The sequence below is a fragment of the Panthera tigris genome, chromosome C1 (genome assembly GCF_018350195.1).
Source record: "Panthera tigris isolate Pti1 chromosome C1, P.tigris_Pti1_mat1.1, whole genome shotgun sequence".
NCBI classification, from domain to species: Eukaryota; Metazoa; Chordata; class Mammalia; order Carnivora; family Felidae; genus Panthera; species Panthera tigris.
The window spans coordinates 193058320-193077154 of record NC_056667.1 but is presented as its reverse complement, the minus strand read 5'-3'; the positions used below and the strand labels follow the sequence as shown (position 1 = coordinate 193077154).

At 36.6% G+C, this 18835-nt stretch overlaps 1 protein-coding gene across 16 annotated transcripts in view; it reads right to left on the bottom strand.

Annotated features, from left to right (window-relative positions):
- Positions 1–83: 83 nt before the first annotated feature.
- The window catches only part of MAP2 (microtubule associated protein 2), a 279845-nt gene continuing 261093 nt past the window's right edge, over positions 84–18835 (bottom strand). For 10 of the 16 annotated variants that reach the window (XM_042995221.1, XM_042995220.1, XM_042995227.1 and 7 more), the window contains 4 exons: positions 9122–9214; positions 7072–7153; positions 2835–2947; positions 84–2607 (listed from right to left, as the gene is read on the bottom strand). In XM_042995221.1, the coding sequence (XP_042851155.1) occupies positions 2392–2607; positions 2835–2947; positions 7072–7153; positions 9122–9214 (504 nt within the window). In that variant the 3' untranslated portion in view covers positions 84–2391. Of the gene's footprint in view, positions 2608–2834; positions 2948–7071; positions 7154–8149; positions 8278–9121; positions 9215–18835 lie in introns of those variants that run through there. The other 6 variants (XM_042995225.1, XM_042995228.1, XM_042995229.1 and 3 more) reach the window with 2 other exon arrangements.

Below are 18835 nucleotides of genomic sequence, written 5' to 3'. Positions count from 1 at the left end.
TTATTTGGGGCAAGTATTTGTAGGAAATGGAATTTTAATATGTACAGCATAATTACTTATTCTTAAGTTTCACAAAAAATTTAAACCAGGTTGATAAAAAAATGCTTATTTTGTGGGTTAAGACTGTCCTAATCAACTGTTAACTTCTTTCTGGAGAACTTTAATCACTATCTAACACTATCAAACATGTAAGAAAGTACCATAAGTCTCCATATAACTATTCTTTCTTCCATTATTTTCTGGTGCATTTCAAGGGAAGTTGATGAATAAAATGCTCAGATTGGTCAAATCCACATCACAGCACTTACTAGGCAGAAAACAGACATATCCATGGTCATACTGAGCAGTTTCTAATTTTTTGACTGCCGTATAAAATAACTGATTTATATTTTCAGACATGTTTGCCTATGTAAAGCTTTCTTGTTGAGAATGAATGATATGATTTTGCTCCTAGAGTTTTTTTGATGGGAGTCACATTGGTTGCAATATCCAGTGGTCACAAAATGGCAGTACCTGTGTCTCTCTGTCTTTGTATCCCTTGGCTGTGTTCTTAGATACTACTATACTTCCTCATTGCTACATCCATGCTCATCATTTCCTCCTTTATATTCAGGAATTGGCTTACGGACATCAAACACCTATCAGACCATTTGCCTTTGACTGTTCATATCCAACCTACCAGCCCCGAGCAAGAAAAAACAGAGATAAAATACATAAGAGCATCCACCCAGACTGGTAACTCATTGCATATTCAGGCCATTGACTATAAATTGCTTATTCACAAGTCTAAAATGAATGATTTGTGAGAGGAATTAATTCATTTGTGATTTCTAGATTCAATATTAAGCCAGACCAACATTACCTTTTGATAAGTAATAGTCATATAGTGCTCCTTTACAGAGGGCAATGTTGGGAGTCCTGAAAAAACTGATTTAGATATCTGTATCTCAAATGTTTTGTAGCTATGCCTTCTCAAAATACTGTATTTGTCCTTTCTGATCAAGGGATCTTTACTTTGGGTAAGAAAGCCAAATGTTTTCTATCAGGTAATTTAATTAGCAGTAACTTTTTGGAGGAGTGGGGCAACATGTCCCAAACTCCCTCTGTGAGTTTCAACTTTAGCAAATGGAAAAAAAAAAAAAAAAAAAGAAAGAAATCCTAAGAAGTCTGTTTTGTGAATGATTACAGGAATAAAACCCAAACTATTCCATAATTCAAAATGAGATAAATCCATAATCTTAAACCAATAATCTGTAAACCCTTTCAATGTATAACTGGACCCACCCCCACAAACTCCATGTTGGTAAAAGCAAAGAAAAAAAATTTTTCCTAGCATCACGGGAGAGACTTGTATCTGGCACTAAAACAGGGTTACAGCTCTGAGTTGTTACAGGAAGCAACTTCATGCTAAAACTTTTTGTTCTTTTTTAATGTATTTTTTTTTTTTTTGAGTAGGGAAAGAACCCTGCTAACATCTACTTTCACATACCTAAAATTGCAACACCAAAGGGTGCAGGAGACACAGATACTGTGAATAAGGAAGTATAATATTCAAGTATATGAGGAAGTATCACAAATGGCCACAGAGAAATATATATATATTTATATCTATAATACTGTATCAAACAGATGGAAAGGGAGTGTGAAACTGGTAGTGTGGACACAAATCTAGCTGATCAACTGATATTCTAGTCAGACACGAGCCCATCCTAATGAAAGTGCTTCATTCCTAAGAGATGCACTTTTATACCACTTCCTCAACCACAGATCAAATGCTTCGTAACTATTTTTAATTAGTTAAATAATTTATTGGATTGACTTATACTCTGATATAATTATCCAGGTCCCAAATGTTAATAACTTAACTGAATCTTTCTTCCCATTTATACAAAATAACACTTAAAAAAAAAAAAACAACAACTTATTTCTTACATGCTCTTTCCTTCCTGCAATCAGACTCCTTGATTTAATTTAACCTGTAATAAGTTAAAATGGGCAGCTTTTATCTTTTCACCCAGCAACAGAATAGTGAAATGAGCAGCTTGGATTTCAACAAGGCCTTTCAGAATGTATGGATAGCCTTCAGGCACATGAAAGGTAAAAATGCAAGTTTTAAAATAATAATACTCCATGCAAAACAGAGCAGAGCAAAAATAATTGTCCAACTGTACTCATGTAAAGCCAGTGTCTTCCTGTTGCAAATGGAAATCAAGTCAATTTCTGCATATACTATTCATTGTTTTTTTATAAAATTGTAACAATTACTACAGTTTGGGAATGAGATTATTTATTTTATGGTTTGTAAAGAATGAATATAACACCTGCTCAGAGCCCACGCCTGCCAAGAGCTCATGCCTAAATATTATTACTTCAACGCTAAATGAGAAATATTCACAAGCCCTGCTTAGCGAGTGCAGCAGTGACATCCTCGGCCAAAGTGGCAAGCTGAGGGGATTCGAGCAGGTTGATGCTTCCAGAGGAGGAGACATTGCTGAGTCGTCGGGGGGACGCCACGCTGGATCTGCCTGGGGACTGCGTGATGATCTCAGCTCCGTGGTCCACACGGGCCTTAGCATGCTCTCTGAAGTTCAGCTTTTGACTGTCAATCTGTTCAAGACAAACATCAGTCCTTGTTAACTCAAGCATCTTAAATGGCCCCTAGACCTCCCATCGTGTCTCAGAGCTGATGTCAATGTCACTTCTGTTCAGCTCTGCCATCTCTCCTTCCTCTGTGCCCAGGTCTTCCATCTGGGACCCATTTTGATAAGGAGTATTTCAGAAGGATTAAAACAAAACAAAATAAGACAGGCTCGGCTCGCGACCTTGTTTCTTACCTTGACATTACCACCTCCAGGTACATGGTGAGCATTGTCGAGTGAGCCAACTTTAGCTTGGGCCTTTTCTTTGAAATCCAGTTTTACACTCTCAATCTTCACACGCCCACCACCTGTGAGAGGACAAAGCTTTTAAATGCCTTGCTACCATGACATCTTCTATTTATGGTGACTATTTCCCTAAAACGATTTCAGTAGATAGACCATCACAAAGCACAAACTTCATTTACTATTCTTTTGACCACGGATGTGATGGGGATTTTTTTAGAATTCTAGTCCATACCATTATTCCCATACCACCCAAGGTAATGACATCTTTATTTTGTACCATTATATGGCGTGCTCTACATATTAACATCTTTTTCCTCTAAGCCAAAGTGAAGGCTGATTTCTAGGTAAGTTTCCAATGCACTTATCTATTTTGAAACTTATCCCCTCTGCTCTTTACTTTTCAACTAATAAATTCTTCTTAATAATCTACCTATGTCTAACCTAAAATATACGAGGGGCATTTCCTTATCTATACAACAAAAACTCTAAAAATAACACAATGAAAATATCTCCTTTCACCCTTTCTAAAACATGGAACATCCAATCTCTTATCCTTAAGGGTGCAAATTAAATTGAAATGAAGATCTTCTTTAATGTTCTTCATGGTAATAGGTCACTTTTCCAAAAAACTATAGGTTAGGAATGGTGCACATATGGGTCATACATTCATTTGTAAAATTTCAACACTGAGAGCTGGACTGATGAAATTTGAGCTGGAAACTAAGTGGTTTATAACTAGAGAGTTTTGAGAGTGTCCCGTTATCATTAGCAGATGGAGTAATAGGAGGAGAACATTAAGAGATCCCATTCTTACACAGATGCCATAGGACCAATCTTACACTCATTTTGATCTGATAACGGGGATACAGTTTGGACCATGCCATTTCCCTAAATGCTAATCTTAAATTTAAGGATCTACTGATAGATGAGAGTGCCAACATGCCACCTTTTAGAGTGATGCCCCTATCTCTGCATGCCTTTTCCATCTTGCAAATGCAAGGAGTTCAAGCCCAGTTGGTATCCATTGTCCTTTAGTTTGAATTAGACTCCTTTACCTCTCCACCTAAGATTTGCTTTCACTTTGATTAGCAATTTGGTTTTGGCTGTGTGCATTTCTTTGAAAGGCCAGTGGTAAATGACATGATCCTCTACTACTATTGCATCTGTCTTAGGATTTTGACTTGGGAGAAACATGGAAAAGCTTTTTCAATTTTGGACTCTTGACGCTTATTTATCTCTCAAGGTCAGCAAAGAAAGGTCTGTTAAGTCTTCACAGACTTAGACCTTGCAGTATTTTTCTCATATGATACCTGGACATTTACAATGACACCCAACTACCTGGGAAAGTGCCCCTTGAAATTAAATGGTGTGATTAGATTACATTTTGAAGATATATCCATTCGTTCTTCTGAAGATATAGGATGTGCATGATGTTATTTAGCTCATGCTTACAGGAGACATGTAGTTGTCCCTCCCTCAAAATATGTATTATTGCAATAAACTTTATTCTTCCAACATTTCACCTGGCCATGTGGGTCTCACTTGTTAGTTGTGATGGGATTAGTGTGATTTATAAAACATACTTATCTTGATTAGAGCATAGAGGATGTTGAATTCTCTAGATGAGATCCACTTTCTTGGGACCTTTTCTATTATTTTTTGGTAGCCTTTAATAGAAGTGGCCTTTTCAAGCTCTCTTTTATGATTCTATGTTGTGTCAACATAACTGTGTTAAAATTTTTGTTGAATTCTATTTTACGACAGAAAAAAAAAAAAGTAAGGCTGACCCCAAATATATTCAGGAAAGGAAGCTCGAGAAGTCTGTTTTTGTGAAAATCCTACTAGAAACTTTTATATAACTATTAGAGAAGCCCATTTGAATTCATGGATCTATCCCCTTGGTCCTGAAGAATCCTGGCACCCACCAGGAGCAGTGATTGTGAAGGACTATAATCTTTATCAGGCCTCATACATCCTAAAGTTGAGCTTCCAGGTATTGAGTTGTTGCCTTTATTTTCTCTGTACATATTCCACATTCCAAAGTAACTTTGTGAAAAGCTTGCTGTTGTCAAGGATCATAGTGTTAACACTTCTTTATGAATTTAGTCATCTGCTGCAGTTCTTAGAAAAGTAAGATCCAGATTTAGAAATAGGTGGGAGTCTATGACAATAGTCTTTTATGACCAATAAATCTTACATAGACTATTTCCTTAACTGTGTAACATTTTTCTGTGCATCAAGAGTCTGGTTGAATTTGGCTAATGGAATACTTACTGTCTAAAATAAAGAATTCAAAATTTTATTTTGAATTCTGGAAGAAAATAGGTGGTATGGCCAAATACTTGTTATGTTGACACAGGAGTAGAGTCAACTAAGTGTTTGTAAGCTTGAGGTACAGACAGAATTGTGACGATATGCAGTATGACACCATGTCCCTGCTGCCTCGGGAATGAAAGAGAAGCTAATTCCAGGGTAACAGTTCTGAAATTAGTATTGGACATTATTGGGGATAATCTACAAAAAGACATGACCACTGATTGACCTGAGAGCTGGACCCAGGCACTTAGAGACTTCTCGTTCCCTACCCTGTCCTGGGAATGTGGGTTCTGCTTGCCTTTCCTGCTTCCAGAGGCTGCTCGAAGGACATAGCTCTGTGATAACGATGTGGTGTTGACAGCTACACTGTAAACATGACTAAACCCAGTTAAGGCCTCTTTATAAGCTTCTAAGATTTGGCAAGTAGGTGTTGGGATCCACCTTGCTGCTACCCAAGACAAACGTCATATGTAAATTCCCTTTCCTTATTAAAATTGCCATGCCAACCTGGAGTGGCCTGCCTCTTTCTTCAGTTTCTTCCTGCCTTCTGAGTACAGGGGCCAATTTCAGATTATACCAGGGAAGCTCCCAAGAGGATCGTGAACCAACAGAGATTCCATATATGTATTTTCTAACTCCTTGATTTACTTTATGAACACACCTTCTCAAAGTGAAGCCTGACCCCTAGACATGTTTCCAATGCATTTATTCATTTTGAAACTTATCCTATCTACATTTGGTTTTCAACTAATTTTCAATTAGTACATTGCTAATAATCTTCTCTTGGTCACAAATCTTATTGGACTCAATTGTTGTTGTTGTTGCTCTTTTTCTTTTTAAATAGGCTTCAAGCTCAGCGTGGAGCCCAATGCAGGGCTTGAACTCATGACCCTGTGATCAAGATCTGAGCTGAGATCAAGAGTTGGTGCTTAACCAACTGAGCTACCCAGGTGCCCTGGGGCTCACAGTTCTTATCCCTCGTTTCTGATAACATTTGAGATAATGAATGGTAATAACCTATTACTTGGTTTAATTAAGTTATCAGGCATACTAACATCGTGTCCTTCTATAATTCAATGGTATATACTGTGTCAAAACATTCTTAAGAAAATTATAAATTTGACAGTTGTCCACTATTTACATAGGCATGCAGGTAGAACTTAATAAAAATATGTGATAATGATACTCAGAATAAAAAATGACTCATAATATGTTAGATTTACATTTTAAAGATGAAATAATTCCCAGCAAGTATGAATATAAGTTCTACTTTAAACCACTAGTCCCATAGGATATTCTAGAAAAACAGGAGGCCAATGGTTAAATAAATTGGGATAAGCACTGCATCAAGCAATGGATCCATTAAGCACTGCATTCTGCTGAGGGTTCGTAATGCTTATTGACCTACTATAGGATCTGAGAAATTCAGCAGATAAACACATTTCATCAGCTTTGCTTAAGCATAAACCCTATTTCACATAATGTAGAAAAAACGTTTTCATGAAAAATCTTTGGAAATGCTAATTTCAGCTCATGTAATTATGTATGAATACATGGCCCAAGGTATTTTATGGACTATATATTTTAAAAGAACTCCAGTGTGCAGGTTGAGAACGTAGAGATAAATGCATTTTATACATCTTTTGATTTTGAACTTGTCCTATGATATGTGGCCTCTTTGTGATATTGAAGTTTATCTGTCCAAATGAAGATGGCTTGAAGTTTCTAGCTTAAGTTTCTATTAATAAAAGCATGCATTTTCAGGATTTTGAGACATTTTTCCAATTAGATATTTCATAACAAAATTTTGCTTGTCAATTTCTTAAACACAATTTAATATTTCTCTAACTACTAAGAAGAATTTATTTACCTGGCCTGTGGCGGATGTTCTTCAGAGAGCCACATTTGGATGTCACATGGCTTAGGTCTATCTTCTTGGTAACAATCTGTACCTGTATGAGCCACATAAAATATGCTTAAAATGGTTGGGACATAGACAAGCTCCCAAGCTCATATGCAAAACCCACAAACATATCCAAGCTCACAACACCTAGCAACACAGAAACCCAAACTGAAGTACATACACACACACAGGAAAACATAACCTCCCAATATCCTCCCACGTTTGGTTGGGGAGAAGGACTAAAGTGAAAGAAAATCCTAGAATAGAAGATTTTATTAGTAGAAAACAGATCATGCCACAAGAGGATAGCAACACCTGGATTAATAGGGCAAGCTTCCACTCAGAGAATGAAACCACACGGTGTTAAACCTTCCCATAAGCAAAAAGCCAAGTGAAGAGATGAATTATTTTTTTTAAAAGTGACTTTTACATAAAAGTGACCACCATTGCTCATAGATATAAGAAGACCACCACTGCTTTAAGATACAAGAAGAAAGCTGTAACCATGCTTTTCTAGAATACTATTGTCATGTCTTGGCTAATGGAATTTTTCTCATACACCAAATTATAAGATGGTATCAACATTTTTTCTTGTATTTTATTGAAATTATTTCCTCTCCCCGTGTTAGAAACAGTGCTTTTCCAAATGTGGGCTGTTGTCCATTTGCATTAGATGTACATGGGATTACTGAATTGGACACTGTGGAAATGAGGCCATGGAATCTGCATATTTGAACAAGTGATTCTTCTCTAGAGGAAAGTTTAAGACTATTGTTTTGGAGGTTGGAAGCTCCCCCAATTTCTTTAAGATGGTTAGTTATCTCATTTATCCTTTGCCACTTAGCTGTTTGGACCAGCAGGCCCTGCAGTAGAGGATAGGGGTCACCCTTTGATACCCTCCAGTTATTTCCCAGGACCGAGACTGTTTCTGTGAAAGTCTCACATGGTTTGCACTTACAGTCAGGACACAGGGAGGAGGGCAGTGTGCCAATGTAAATACTGATCCTGAGGCTTAGCCCAGCACCCTTAAAGGAGCCCAGCAAACCTTGTTATAGACTTCCTATGACAGTGACATTTTCATGCTCAGTGGGACTAGTTCAAGCAAGAGGTGACAGCTCCTGGTAGAAGGCAGTTGTTTGTCCCCTTTCACTGCTTGACTCCATCTCTGCCCAGCTGAGGAGCAAGGAGCCAAGAGTTATTAAACAGGTGAGAAATCTGGACTTTACACTGTAAATTACTTAAGTCACAGATGGCCAGGTTCTGAAGTTTTAGGTGACAGGATCTGTAGAACAGATAGTCAGCCTGGCTCACCTCTTTTATTATTCTTATTTTGTGAAGAATCATGCTGACTATACATTGGGTTTGCCTCTGCCTCAACTACATTTTAGAAACATGGATTCATCTTTCCCTTCCTCTCAAAGGACATTATTTCCACTCAATTCAAGGCACAGAAAACAAAATCCCGTCAAGACGAAATTTATATTGGGACTTTGAATGACACATGAACTGTGCTTCATTAGTTTTGCATTATTGCAAATGATATCCTAACTCTCATGAATAGCGATGGACAAAAGACTGTCATAATACACTTTACGTACTTTCAAGTGTATCAGCCTTTGCTTCAAGAGTAATTTAAATGGAACTATAAATGTGTGTGTGCCCAGCTGACTTCTGTTGGGGAGTAGAGACAGCATGAGGAAATACCTTGAAGCCAAAGGCCAGCAAACAAAATTGGCAAGTGAGGTGGGTTTGCCATCCCCCTGAAAACCACTGTGCAGTCCATTAAGGTTTTATTCCTCAATTCAAAGAAAGAAATTTGTTGATGACCTTACAGGGAAGGATGGGAAGTCCACCAGCAAAAATGCAAGGGTGACCAGCTCCCCGACCAGGGCACAGGTGGAGCAGCAACAAGAAGGGGGGTGTGTATTGTGAGGAAGGCAGGAAAAGAGACAGTGTGCTGGCTGTGCAGATGGCTCCACACAATCAGGACAGCTTTCTAATAGAAGCTTCTACTTACATTTCCGCCCCCAGCAGAATGTTTGATGTTATCCTTGGAACCACATCTGGACTGAACCTTGCTAAAATCGATCTTCTTGTTTAAAATCCTAACCTAAAAGGAATTGGAGGTAACTTCACCGTGCATTTTTCTTTCAGTATGCTGGGTATAGGGAGCCAGAATGGATCAGTGCCAAGGAGGCTCCAAACTTCCTTCCACCTACATAATCATTTAAGAGAAAAAAAAACTAACACTGGAACTGAAGAATAGATCTATCATATAAATATGAACCGCTATTCTCCTGAATCCCCAAGGGCCAAATGCTCAAGAACTTTAGATATCCAAGTTGTAGGCAGGTGTAATCTGGAAATGATGAGAAGAATAGAAAAATAAAAATTGGGTCATCTGTGATGGGGAGGCTCCTGATACTGTGGACAATGCTGGGACTCAGGTCTACTCTATGAAAGGCCCAATAGCGTAATTCAGTGTAGTAGATGCCCTATCCCCTTAAATCCTACAGTATCAGCCATTGTAATTATAAATTACCTGGTACATTTGACTTTTTATTGGTTGACATAGCACAGGTGAGGTTCATGACTGGTTGGGCTGAATGCCATTGATGAGGGTTCTTATGCATCCAGTGGAAGAACCCTTGCTTTCCCAAGGGGGTCAACAAGGAGGCTCAGGGCCTCCTCTGCTGAAAAGGCTTCACTACTGCCTTGCAGGTTTGGTTCAGTGGTCTTCTGAGAGGCCTCTCTCTGACAGCTGCTCATAAACAGCCATAAACCTTGGATGATTGGTGTGGAAGCATTCTTTCCATTTTTAGAAGGAAGCAAACCAAGGACCATTAGTTAGCTGACTTATACTAGGTCATGTAAAGGTAGTCCAGGCCTTCATTAGGTCCAAAAGGTTTGAGGCTAGGCGTTTTATTTCTATTTTCAGAAAGTTCAGTATTCATCTTAAGGACAATAGCAAATCTAGATCTGGACAGATATTACTCTAGTGTAATGTAATGTGTAAAGTAATAGCTCTTGTGACTTCTTTCGTGTGTCTTAAATTTTGCATGTTTTGGAGGGCACATGAATAACGTAAGCAGGGAAAGAAAGGTTTATTTTTGTTGTTTGTTTCTTTGATTTTACTTTGGCTACTTCTACTACTCTGCCGGTATCCCTTTAATAGCTAAAGAGAAATTATGTTTTCAATGCTTTAGGGGACAGTTTGTCCTCTTATTATAAAAAGCTAAATAAATATATCCTAGATATACAGCCCTCTCCAAGAGTGGTATCACATCTCTTGGTATTTGCAAAACAGAGTAAAAAATTCAAGTTGACATTGAGTCCTGACTATTTTTAACTAGACAAAGCTTAAATTGCAGTGCCTGCCTACCACTGACAAGAGAGCTTGTCCCTTACAGGGAAATATCATTGACAGCTCTCATCGGCTGCCCAAGGAAAGGGCCTCTTGCCAAAATCTGAATTCAGAAAACATGATGACTGGGCCACACTTTAGGGCATGATAAAAATTCCAATTTAAAAAGAAGGGGGTAATATCACTGAGTCTGTATCTAACAATAAGTGTAGTTGTATGCTAGGAATTTCACATAAAATGGAGACACAAATAACTTTGTCAACAAGGGCCATTACACCTCAAGCCTCACAGATAAATTATTTGTAGAAAGCAAATCATTTTATTATTTCAAATAATAATATTTTTAATTATCCTCCATGAGTATCTATTTTGTCAATGAAACAGAATTCATCTAAGCCATTTTTCCTAATCCTTGTGGATGTACAGGGTCTCATATTCCATTTGCAAATTTTAATTTAGAGATCATTAGAATACAAATCAAGTGACTCATTACCAAGTGATCAAAGCCAAATGTTAAATCTGATTCACTTGTTGCAAAAATGGAAATTCCAATTTTAGTTGCATGAATCTGTTTGACTCTAACATTTAATCAACCGGCAATTTTTATGATTTCTAAAACAAATGATTCAAACCTAAAGGGGGCACATTGCTAGCATTATTTAAAGACACTTTAAATCTTAAAATCCTAAAACTTAAAGGCTGACTTCTGTCGATTTTCCTCAGATTTTCTACAGAATCATAGATTTTCTAGTGAAACAACCAGGGGTCTTTTTTGACGGTAGACTTTCCCAACCTATGTCTTTTCAATTCTTAAGATGAAGCAGACCTTTGACATGCATTAGTGGCATGTTCTTTACATATTTCCATATTTGTAATAGCTTCAGAGTATATTGTTTTTGCTAAACAAATAAGGCAGAATATGACATTCACCATTTTGCTTGATGGTTGAATAGACAGAAACAAAATCACTTTGGCCACTAGATGCTTGATGCTCAGTAAAGTTATGCTCTAGCTTGACAACTTGCACCCACCTAGTCCATGTGATGCACATTTATGCTTTAACAAAACCACAAAATACTTCATGGCAAAGAACTCTGGGATCATTTACAAATAATTAACACCTTAGGGAGTTAATTCCACAAATATCAGCAGTCCTCGGAAATCATTCCACAAAATAGAAAAATAGATAGCTGCTGTGAAGGAGAAAGCTTTATTCCAGATTCGTGCTCTTTTTCTAAATCAGAGACTCAAATTTTAACTCTCTGTGCTCTATGGATGGGTCTAAATAAAAATGACTTTTTTGGGTAAGGAATTTCCATCGAGCTTTTGTTTTCCTATATATCAAGGGAAAATTATTTTGACATTTCAGAGATGGTCTAGAAAAAATATAACAAACTTCTATTTGATGAACTAATTTTCTATATTCATGATATGGAGGAAAAAATATTTGAATAATCATTATACAAGGTTAACTCTAAAGCACATTTTATCTTTTTTGTCAATTTCTTTCAGTCAAAATTTTTACCTGCACTATTAATGCAAAATGGAGTCATTTGAAAGAGTAGCAATCTTTCCTTCTGTGTACTTTATAGTGGAAGGGAAATGTATTATTTCAATTAACTGAATCATCTTCCTAAAGCTCTGCCTTACTCAAAATTCTCCCAAAGTCTATTTTCTATTAGATGCATCAAAAATTCTTAGGTAGGCCATCAGGTTCTCCAAATTCTTATTTTTGAGCCTGCTTCTCAAAATTTTACATTTTGGCCAGACAGTGTTGCATTCCATACTTTAAGGCCCTTGTTTACATTTTGAAGTTTATTCCCATGCTTTCTTTATGTTATCTCTCGCTAGAATGCCTCATTCCAAGTTGAGTCTGGAACTCGTCATTCTTCAAGGATCAGCCCATCAGTCCCTCTCAAGGGAGGCTGGCAAAAAAGGATTTCAGTCTCAGGAACAAAGGTTGGCGACTTGCTTGCATTCACTGTTGACTTTTCATTTACATAAGAGTCATATAAGAAAGAGTTAAAAAGAATAGACTAATGTAATTGAATAATTAATCAGAATTATCTTATTTTACTTTTTACTAATTCTATCTTCCTCCACCACATTAGGGAAGACCAGTGTAGTGACTTTCTGGATATTCCTGGTGTGACTCTAGTTGGATTTTATAATGATGGTTCAGTTGAAATGATATGCCACTGTACTCTCTCTGCATGGAAGTTTGAATGCTCCTTTAGAGAAATACACTTCTTTTTCTCCTCAAATGAGGTTGCTTTAAGAAAGGACCAGAAGACAAAACGTAGGATATGTCTGAAGGCAAGAACAAATTTCTTTTTACCGGATCCTCGTTGGAAATACAAAACGTGTAAAATGAAAGAAAATATAATCCTGGCTTATGGTTTTTAGTAAAACGATTTATAAACCAGAGGCATTAATCACCATGTCAACTTGAATTTCTTAAGCATTGGTGTTTTGATCTTTTTTTAAAATTTGACACACTCTGATGCTGGTTTCTTTATCAAAAGATCCACATGCAGCTCAAGATAGCAAGATATGGAGATTAACTGGGAGTTCAAAAGTTTGGATTCTCTTCTTGGCTCTCCTACATGATAGTGCTAGGCTCTACAGACAACCTCTAGCTAGGTATGGTCCTTAATTGCTGTATCACTTCTTTATTCCTCCATCTAACGTTGTCTTAGAAAGAATACTTTTTTTTTTTCTTTTGAACAGGTAGTGGCCAGTGACACTCAACTGATTTCCCTTCAACTTTCCAGGAGATTAAGCTTTTCCCTTGGCTTTACATGATTTCTCAGGAGTGCTTAAAAACAAAGCCTTTCCTTGGCCTTGCATTAGAAAAACACTTTCTCTCCCTCTCTCTTTCTCAAAAGTATTTCCCATTTTATAGCATTCAATTTTAATGAAAACTATTTATTGAGCCTATTTAGGGTCCTGCAGTATCATGTATTAAAACAAAAGGGGCTCCTGGGTGACTCAGTCAGTTAAGCATTGGACTCAGTTTGGGCTCAGGTCATGATCTCATGAGTTTGAGCCTCGTGTGGAGCTCTGTGCTGACCATGGAGCCTGCTGTGACTCTCTCTCTCTCTCCCTCTCTCTCTGCCTCTCCAGCCTCTCAAAATAAAGAAATAAACACTTAAAAAAATGACAACCTCAGATATTTCTGAAGAATAAAAGTTCTCTGGAACAGATGATGTTTTACAAAGACTCTTTTGTTAACAACCATGTACTCAGATTAAAATGCATATAGACTTTATAGTCTATTTCACATTTTTTTTATTTATTGAATTGCAAGGTCTCTTTTCTTTTTAATTTACACAGAGAGAGAGACAGAGTGCAAGCAGGAGAGAGGAGCAGAGGGAGAGAAAGAAGAGAATCTTAAGTAGGCTCCATGCTCAGCACGGAACCCGACTTGGGGCTTGATCCCACGACTCTGGGATCATGACCTGAGCAGAAATCCAGAGCTGTTTATTCAACCCACTGAGCCACCCAGATGCCCCTCTATTTCAAACTTTAACTCTTCCTATACTGACCTATAACTTCTTCAGAATTTGATGTATCAAATATAAGCAATAAATAGAGTGCACATGTAAATAGAAATAACCGTTTATATCAAAACCTACAATTCCACAGAGCTCTAAAGCAAAAGGATACATTGGAGGGGCCCATCAAGATGCCAGCCCAATTTTTCTATGCAGGCTATGCCACACAGCAAAAAACAGAACCACATCAAAAACCCTGAATAAGCAAATAATGCTGAAAAATTTGTAAAGAAATGTTTGGTGGAACAGACACTGAGTTTAGGCATTAACCTCATGGTTGAACACTGGCACTACATTTTTTTGTTCAGTTTAAATTTGTAAGAAATTTAAGGAATAGTGGACCAAGTGTAAAGGCAGTAAGTTTTTTTTTTTAATTTTTTTAATGTTTATTTATTTTCGAGAGAGAGGCAGACTACAAGCGGGGAAGGGGTAGAGAGAGAGGGAGAGACAGAATTGGAAGCTGTCATTTCCACTGAGCCATGCAGGCACCCCAAGGCAGGAAGTTTTAAAGGGTTTATTTAGGGGGTGCCTGGGTAGCTCGGTAGGTTAAGCATCCAATTTCAGCTCAAGTCATGGTCTTGCAGTTTGTGAGTTTGAGCCCCACATCAGGCTCTATGCTGACATCTCAGAGCCTGAAGCCTGCTTAGATTCTTTGTGTCCCTCTCTCTCTGCCCCTCCCCCACTCACACTCTGTCTCTCTCTCAAAAAATGAATAAACATTAAAAAAAATTTTAATTTAGTTCAGTTGTTTGAAAATAATCTGAGATTCAAGGTTGTTCCTATGTCCTTGCTTGGCTTGTAAGTAAATAGCAAACATAAAAAGGACTCTATAGGCCTCAACTTGTAATGATTTTTATCATAGTTTTTAAATAATTAATATTTATGAAGCCTAGCTCCAAAATTTTTCATTACCCTACAAAAGATACTTAAATTATAGTTATAAAATTTCTCTTGCATAAAGACAGTGTCCATGATATTAAGGAGCTTTTGCTTTGAGATAATGTTGACTTTCAAACACACACACACACACACACACACACACACACACACCCTTGTCAGTATAATATAATGCATATTCAGTGAATAGTTTTTCTTCATGCTGGATTGACAGTATTTTAAAGCTTATGGGGTATTTTATTGCTTTTCTTATTTAGCACTTATTTATAGCCCAATGAGATGGAAAGAAATGGCTTGGAAAGGACTTTAAATTATTACATAAGGGCAAGACAGCTAGGGGAAGATAGGAAATGAAAAAAAAAAAGCCACTTCTTTTCTGCCTAGATTGTAGAGACCATGTCTCTTTCCATTTGTCATAGAGTACCCATCAGGGTCTTAATAAATGTTTGATGAAATCATACCCAATGAGAATGAGGAATAAATCTAAATAAATTTTAATTCTCTTTTAATTTATAAAGCTTATAATTTTATTAATTTACTTATATGTTAATAGCACTCAGTAGACCTTTCACAATGGTGGCCATCATAATTTGACAGAATGAGAAAAAAAACCCTGTTTCAGTATAATTTATTACTTGCCTCCAGCATTAATTCCATTTTCTCCTTGAATATGAAACTAAAAGTAACTTATTCAAATTACATGTGAAAGGCCCAAAAAGTTTTCTAATTCCTAAAACTTTATAAGAAAATCTAAAAAAGTTTCCTGTCCACATTTCCCTCATCCGTTCCCTCCTTCCTCCCTCTCTCCCAATTACATTTCAGAAGCACTGATTGCTTTACTCAAGTTCAGCTTGCCCTTTGTGGCACATACTTAAGAAATTTGTTAGAATAGCTAAGTGAATATTCTTAATGAGTTGTAATGCAAAAATACTATCAATCTCTTAAGTAGAACCATGAATTTGAGAGTTTAAAGTGACCTCACCATCTGCTTAAATGAAATGGTATGGCATTAAGATAGTACAAATACATTATATTAATGGCACCACAAAAAGAAGTATATTTTGTTGTTTCTATTGTCTTTTTAAAAAAGTTCACTTATTGATTTTGAGAGGGAGAGAGAGAGAGAGTGTGACTGGGGGAGGGGGCAGAGAAAGAGGGAGAGAGAGAATCCCAAGCAGGCTCTGGGCCGAGCCTCAAGCGGGGTTCAAGTCTCATGAACCGTGAGATCATGACCTGAGCCGAAATCAAGAGTTGGATGTTTAACCAACTGAGGCCCCCAGGTGCTCCTCTAAATAAGTTTTTTAAAAAGATGCTAGGGCAACACTGACTGGGAAGGTAATAGACTGACACATTCTACAAGATTCTGTATATAAAAGAGAAGTACTGTTCTTTTCTTTAACAGGTGTGACTTGCTTGAAGATGCCACCATCTGTAGCGCAGCTGACCTGAAAATGACTGACTGTTCCATGAACGAAGGAGAAGTATATAATCCACAAGGTAATCAGTCAAATCCATAGACATGTCCTTGCAGAGATCATGATCTAGCTAACCATCATATCCAAAAAGCTATAAAATACAATAGTTTTTGTGAAGTCACCCCATCAGTAACTTTCAACTATGACAAGGGTACAAAAATTGTTCTTTGTATAGTGATCTTCATAAAGCTTTTGGAGAAAAAAACGAGAAACTTGTTAAAGCATGTAAAAGTATTCCACATAAATCAAAGTACCTATAAAAAAGCTGATCCATTGATAGGAAGGGTAAAAAGTACCATTCACTGAGTTCTTGTCTAAATTTTTTATGCCACGCATTTAGAGAAACTGTTTATTTTCCTACTTCTGTTTAAATCAAGCAGCTGTGTTCTTAAAAAGCTAACACTATTGATTGTAAAATCTAGATTTAGATTTCATGTAGAATAGGGAGCTAACTACATTGAAATAGTTTCAAGTTAATACACTAAGATAGTCTTACCTGAGCCTCGAGTTAAATTAACCAAGGTCACAATGTACAGTGAATCTAGGATTGGGTATGTTCTTTCCAGCAGAATGAATTTGTGTTTTAGCTGAAAAGATTAATATTATTGCTTTCTGTAAAGCTCCTCACATCTTCAGCTAGTTTATCTATTCCATTATGCATTGATTTGCTTCACTGAACTGAGCCACAGAGATAAGTCTCTCTTCCAATATAAAATTGGACTTTTAACAGAAGCGATAATAAATGTAAGCACACAACCTATACATACAGAAGGGCAATAAATGCTCAGATTCAGGCAAATAATAAAGCTTCCCAACTTGAAAGTTGTTGGGTTCCCAAGACATATGTATTTTTTATTACATATTTCCCCTCCCATTTCTTCATGATTATACAAACTTTAAAACAGCAATAATATAGCTTTTAAAATGAAATCATTGGCATACAGTCTAACCGCTTCAGATTTAACAATAGAGCCTGTGTAGAAGAATTAAGGTTACATCTATAATTTTCCTCCTTTATTTATTAATAAGAATTGTGTGACTATTTTTCCTAACATCTATAGACTACATATCTCTATTACAAAACTTGCCTTCTACGGAAAGTATTGCTATTATCCTGTCCTCTTCAATGATTCTGAGTTGAACACCATCCATTCAAATATCTTAGGATTATCAATTTATAATTGGGAACAACATGCCATTGGCTACGGTCTCCCCAGTAGAGTGCATTTATGGATCCTCAATCAGATAACAAGGGTCTTTAGGATATCATCCTGATAATTTCTAACATGTTTTAACATAAAAATGTTTCCTAGTCATTCTGTAAAGTGGAATCTTGAATCATCCAGTCAAAACCTCCAGTTTAACATGTACAGAAAAAGAATCTCTCCTTACTCCTTGTGTTTGAGGCTTTTAAGCCTCAAATAAAAAGATTTCTTGCAGCTTATATTAACACTGTTAAAGTGTTAAGTGATGCGTTTTTCCTACCAAGACAGTTCAACTACAGGGCACCTCAATTTCCCAATTTATTTCCTCCTCCAACCTAAACACATTGTACCATCTATCACCAAATAGAAGGCAAGTATCTTCCTTCCATCTGTTTATCTTGGTGAGGAAATATCTCCTGCTTCTCCAATAAGAGTCTCTTCATAACTCCACTGTTGTGGACATTTTTCCAAGTCATCTGCAGCTGAGATAGGATAATTTTGCAGCAGATTAACACTTGCCTTATGAAAGAAGAGATTTTCTTCAAAGGACAGCATGAGTTTGAGGCTATTTTTATTCTGTAATTTTTGTGTCATATGTCTTTACTAGCCCTTAATTACGACAATCTCTGAGGCCATTTTAGTTGAATTCAAGAGAATGAGACATCTTTATGTCACTTTTATGAATTACCAAGTATAGTAGAAGTCAATTAATTAGACATAAAAATATTCACAATCAGATATGGTAAAGAAGCAGAAGGATGAAGTATTCATATTTTTTGGACTGGTTTAACCTTAGTGACTCTGGCAAAGAGGAGGCTAAAACCATTCTTTATGCCTCTCTACCTTGAGGAGTCACATGTAGAATTTCCATGTCAAATTATATCAATAATTATTCCATTTTGATTACATTTTCTTTTTACTTTCAGGAAAATATTTTGGAGATGAGTTATATTCCCTTGTGATTCTAGGAAGAAACATGTTAAGTATCAGTATTTTCTAGAATATAAGCAAATAAACCCCACATTTAGATCAGGAAAATACAAACCAAAAGGATATTTATAGAAAGAGATTTGATTCTAAATATACTTACTGGCTATTGTATTTTAATAGGTATCTCAACAAAAACTAAAATGATACTTTAAAATTTGTACTAAATTTATTTTAGTCAACTAATATTTATATATAAATAGAAAACATAAATATTACAAATGGTGTGTAATACAGCATTTGGGT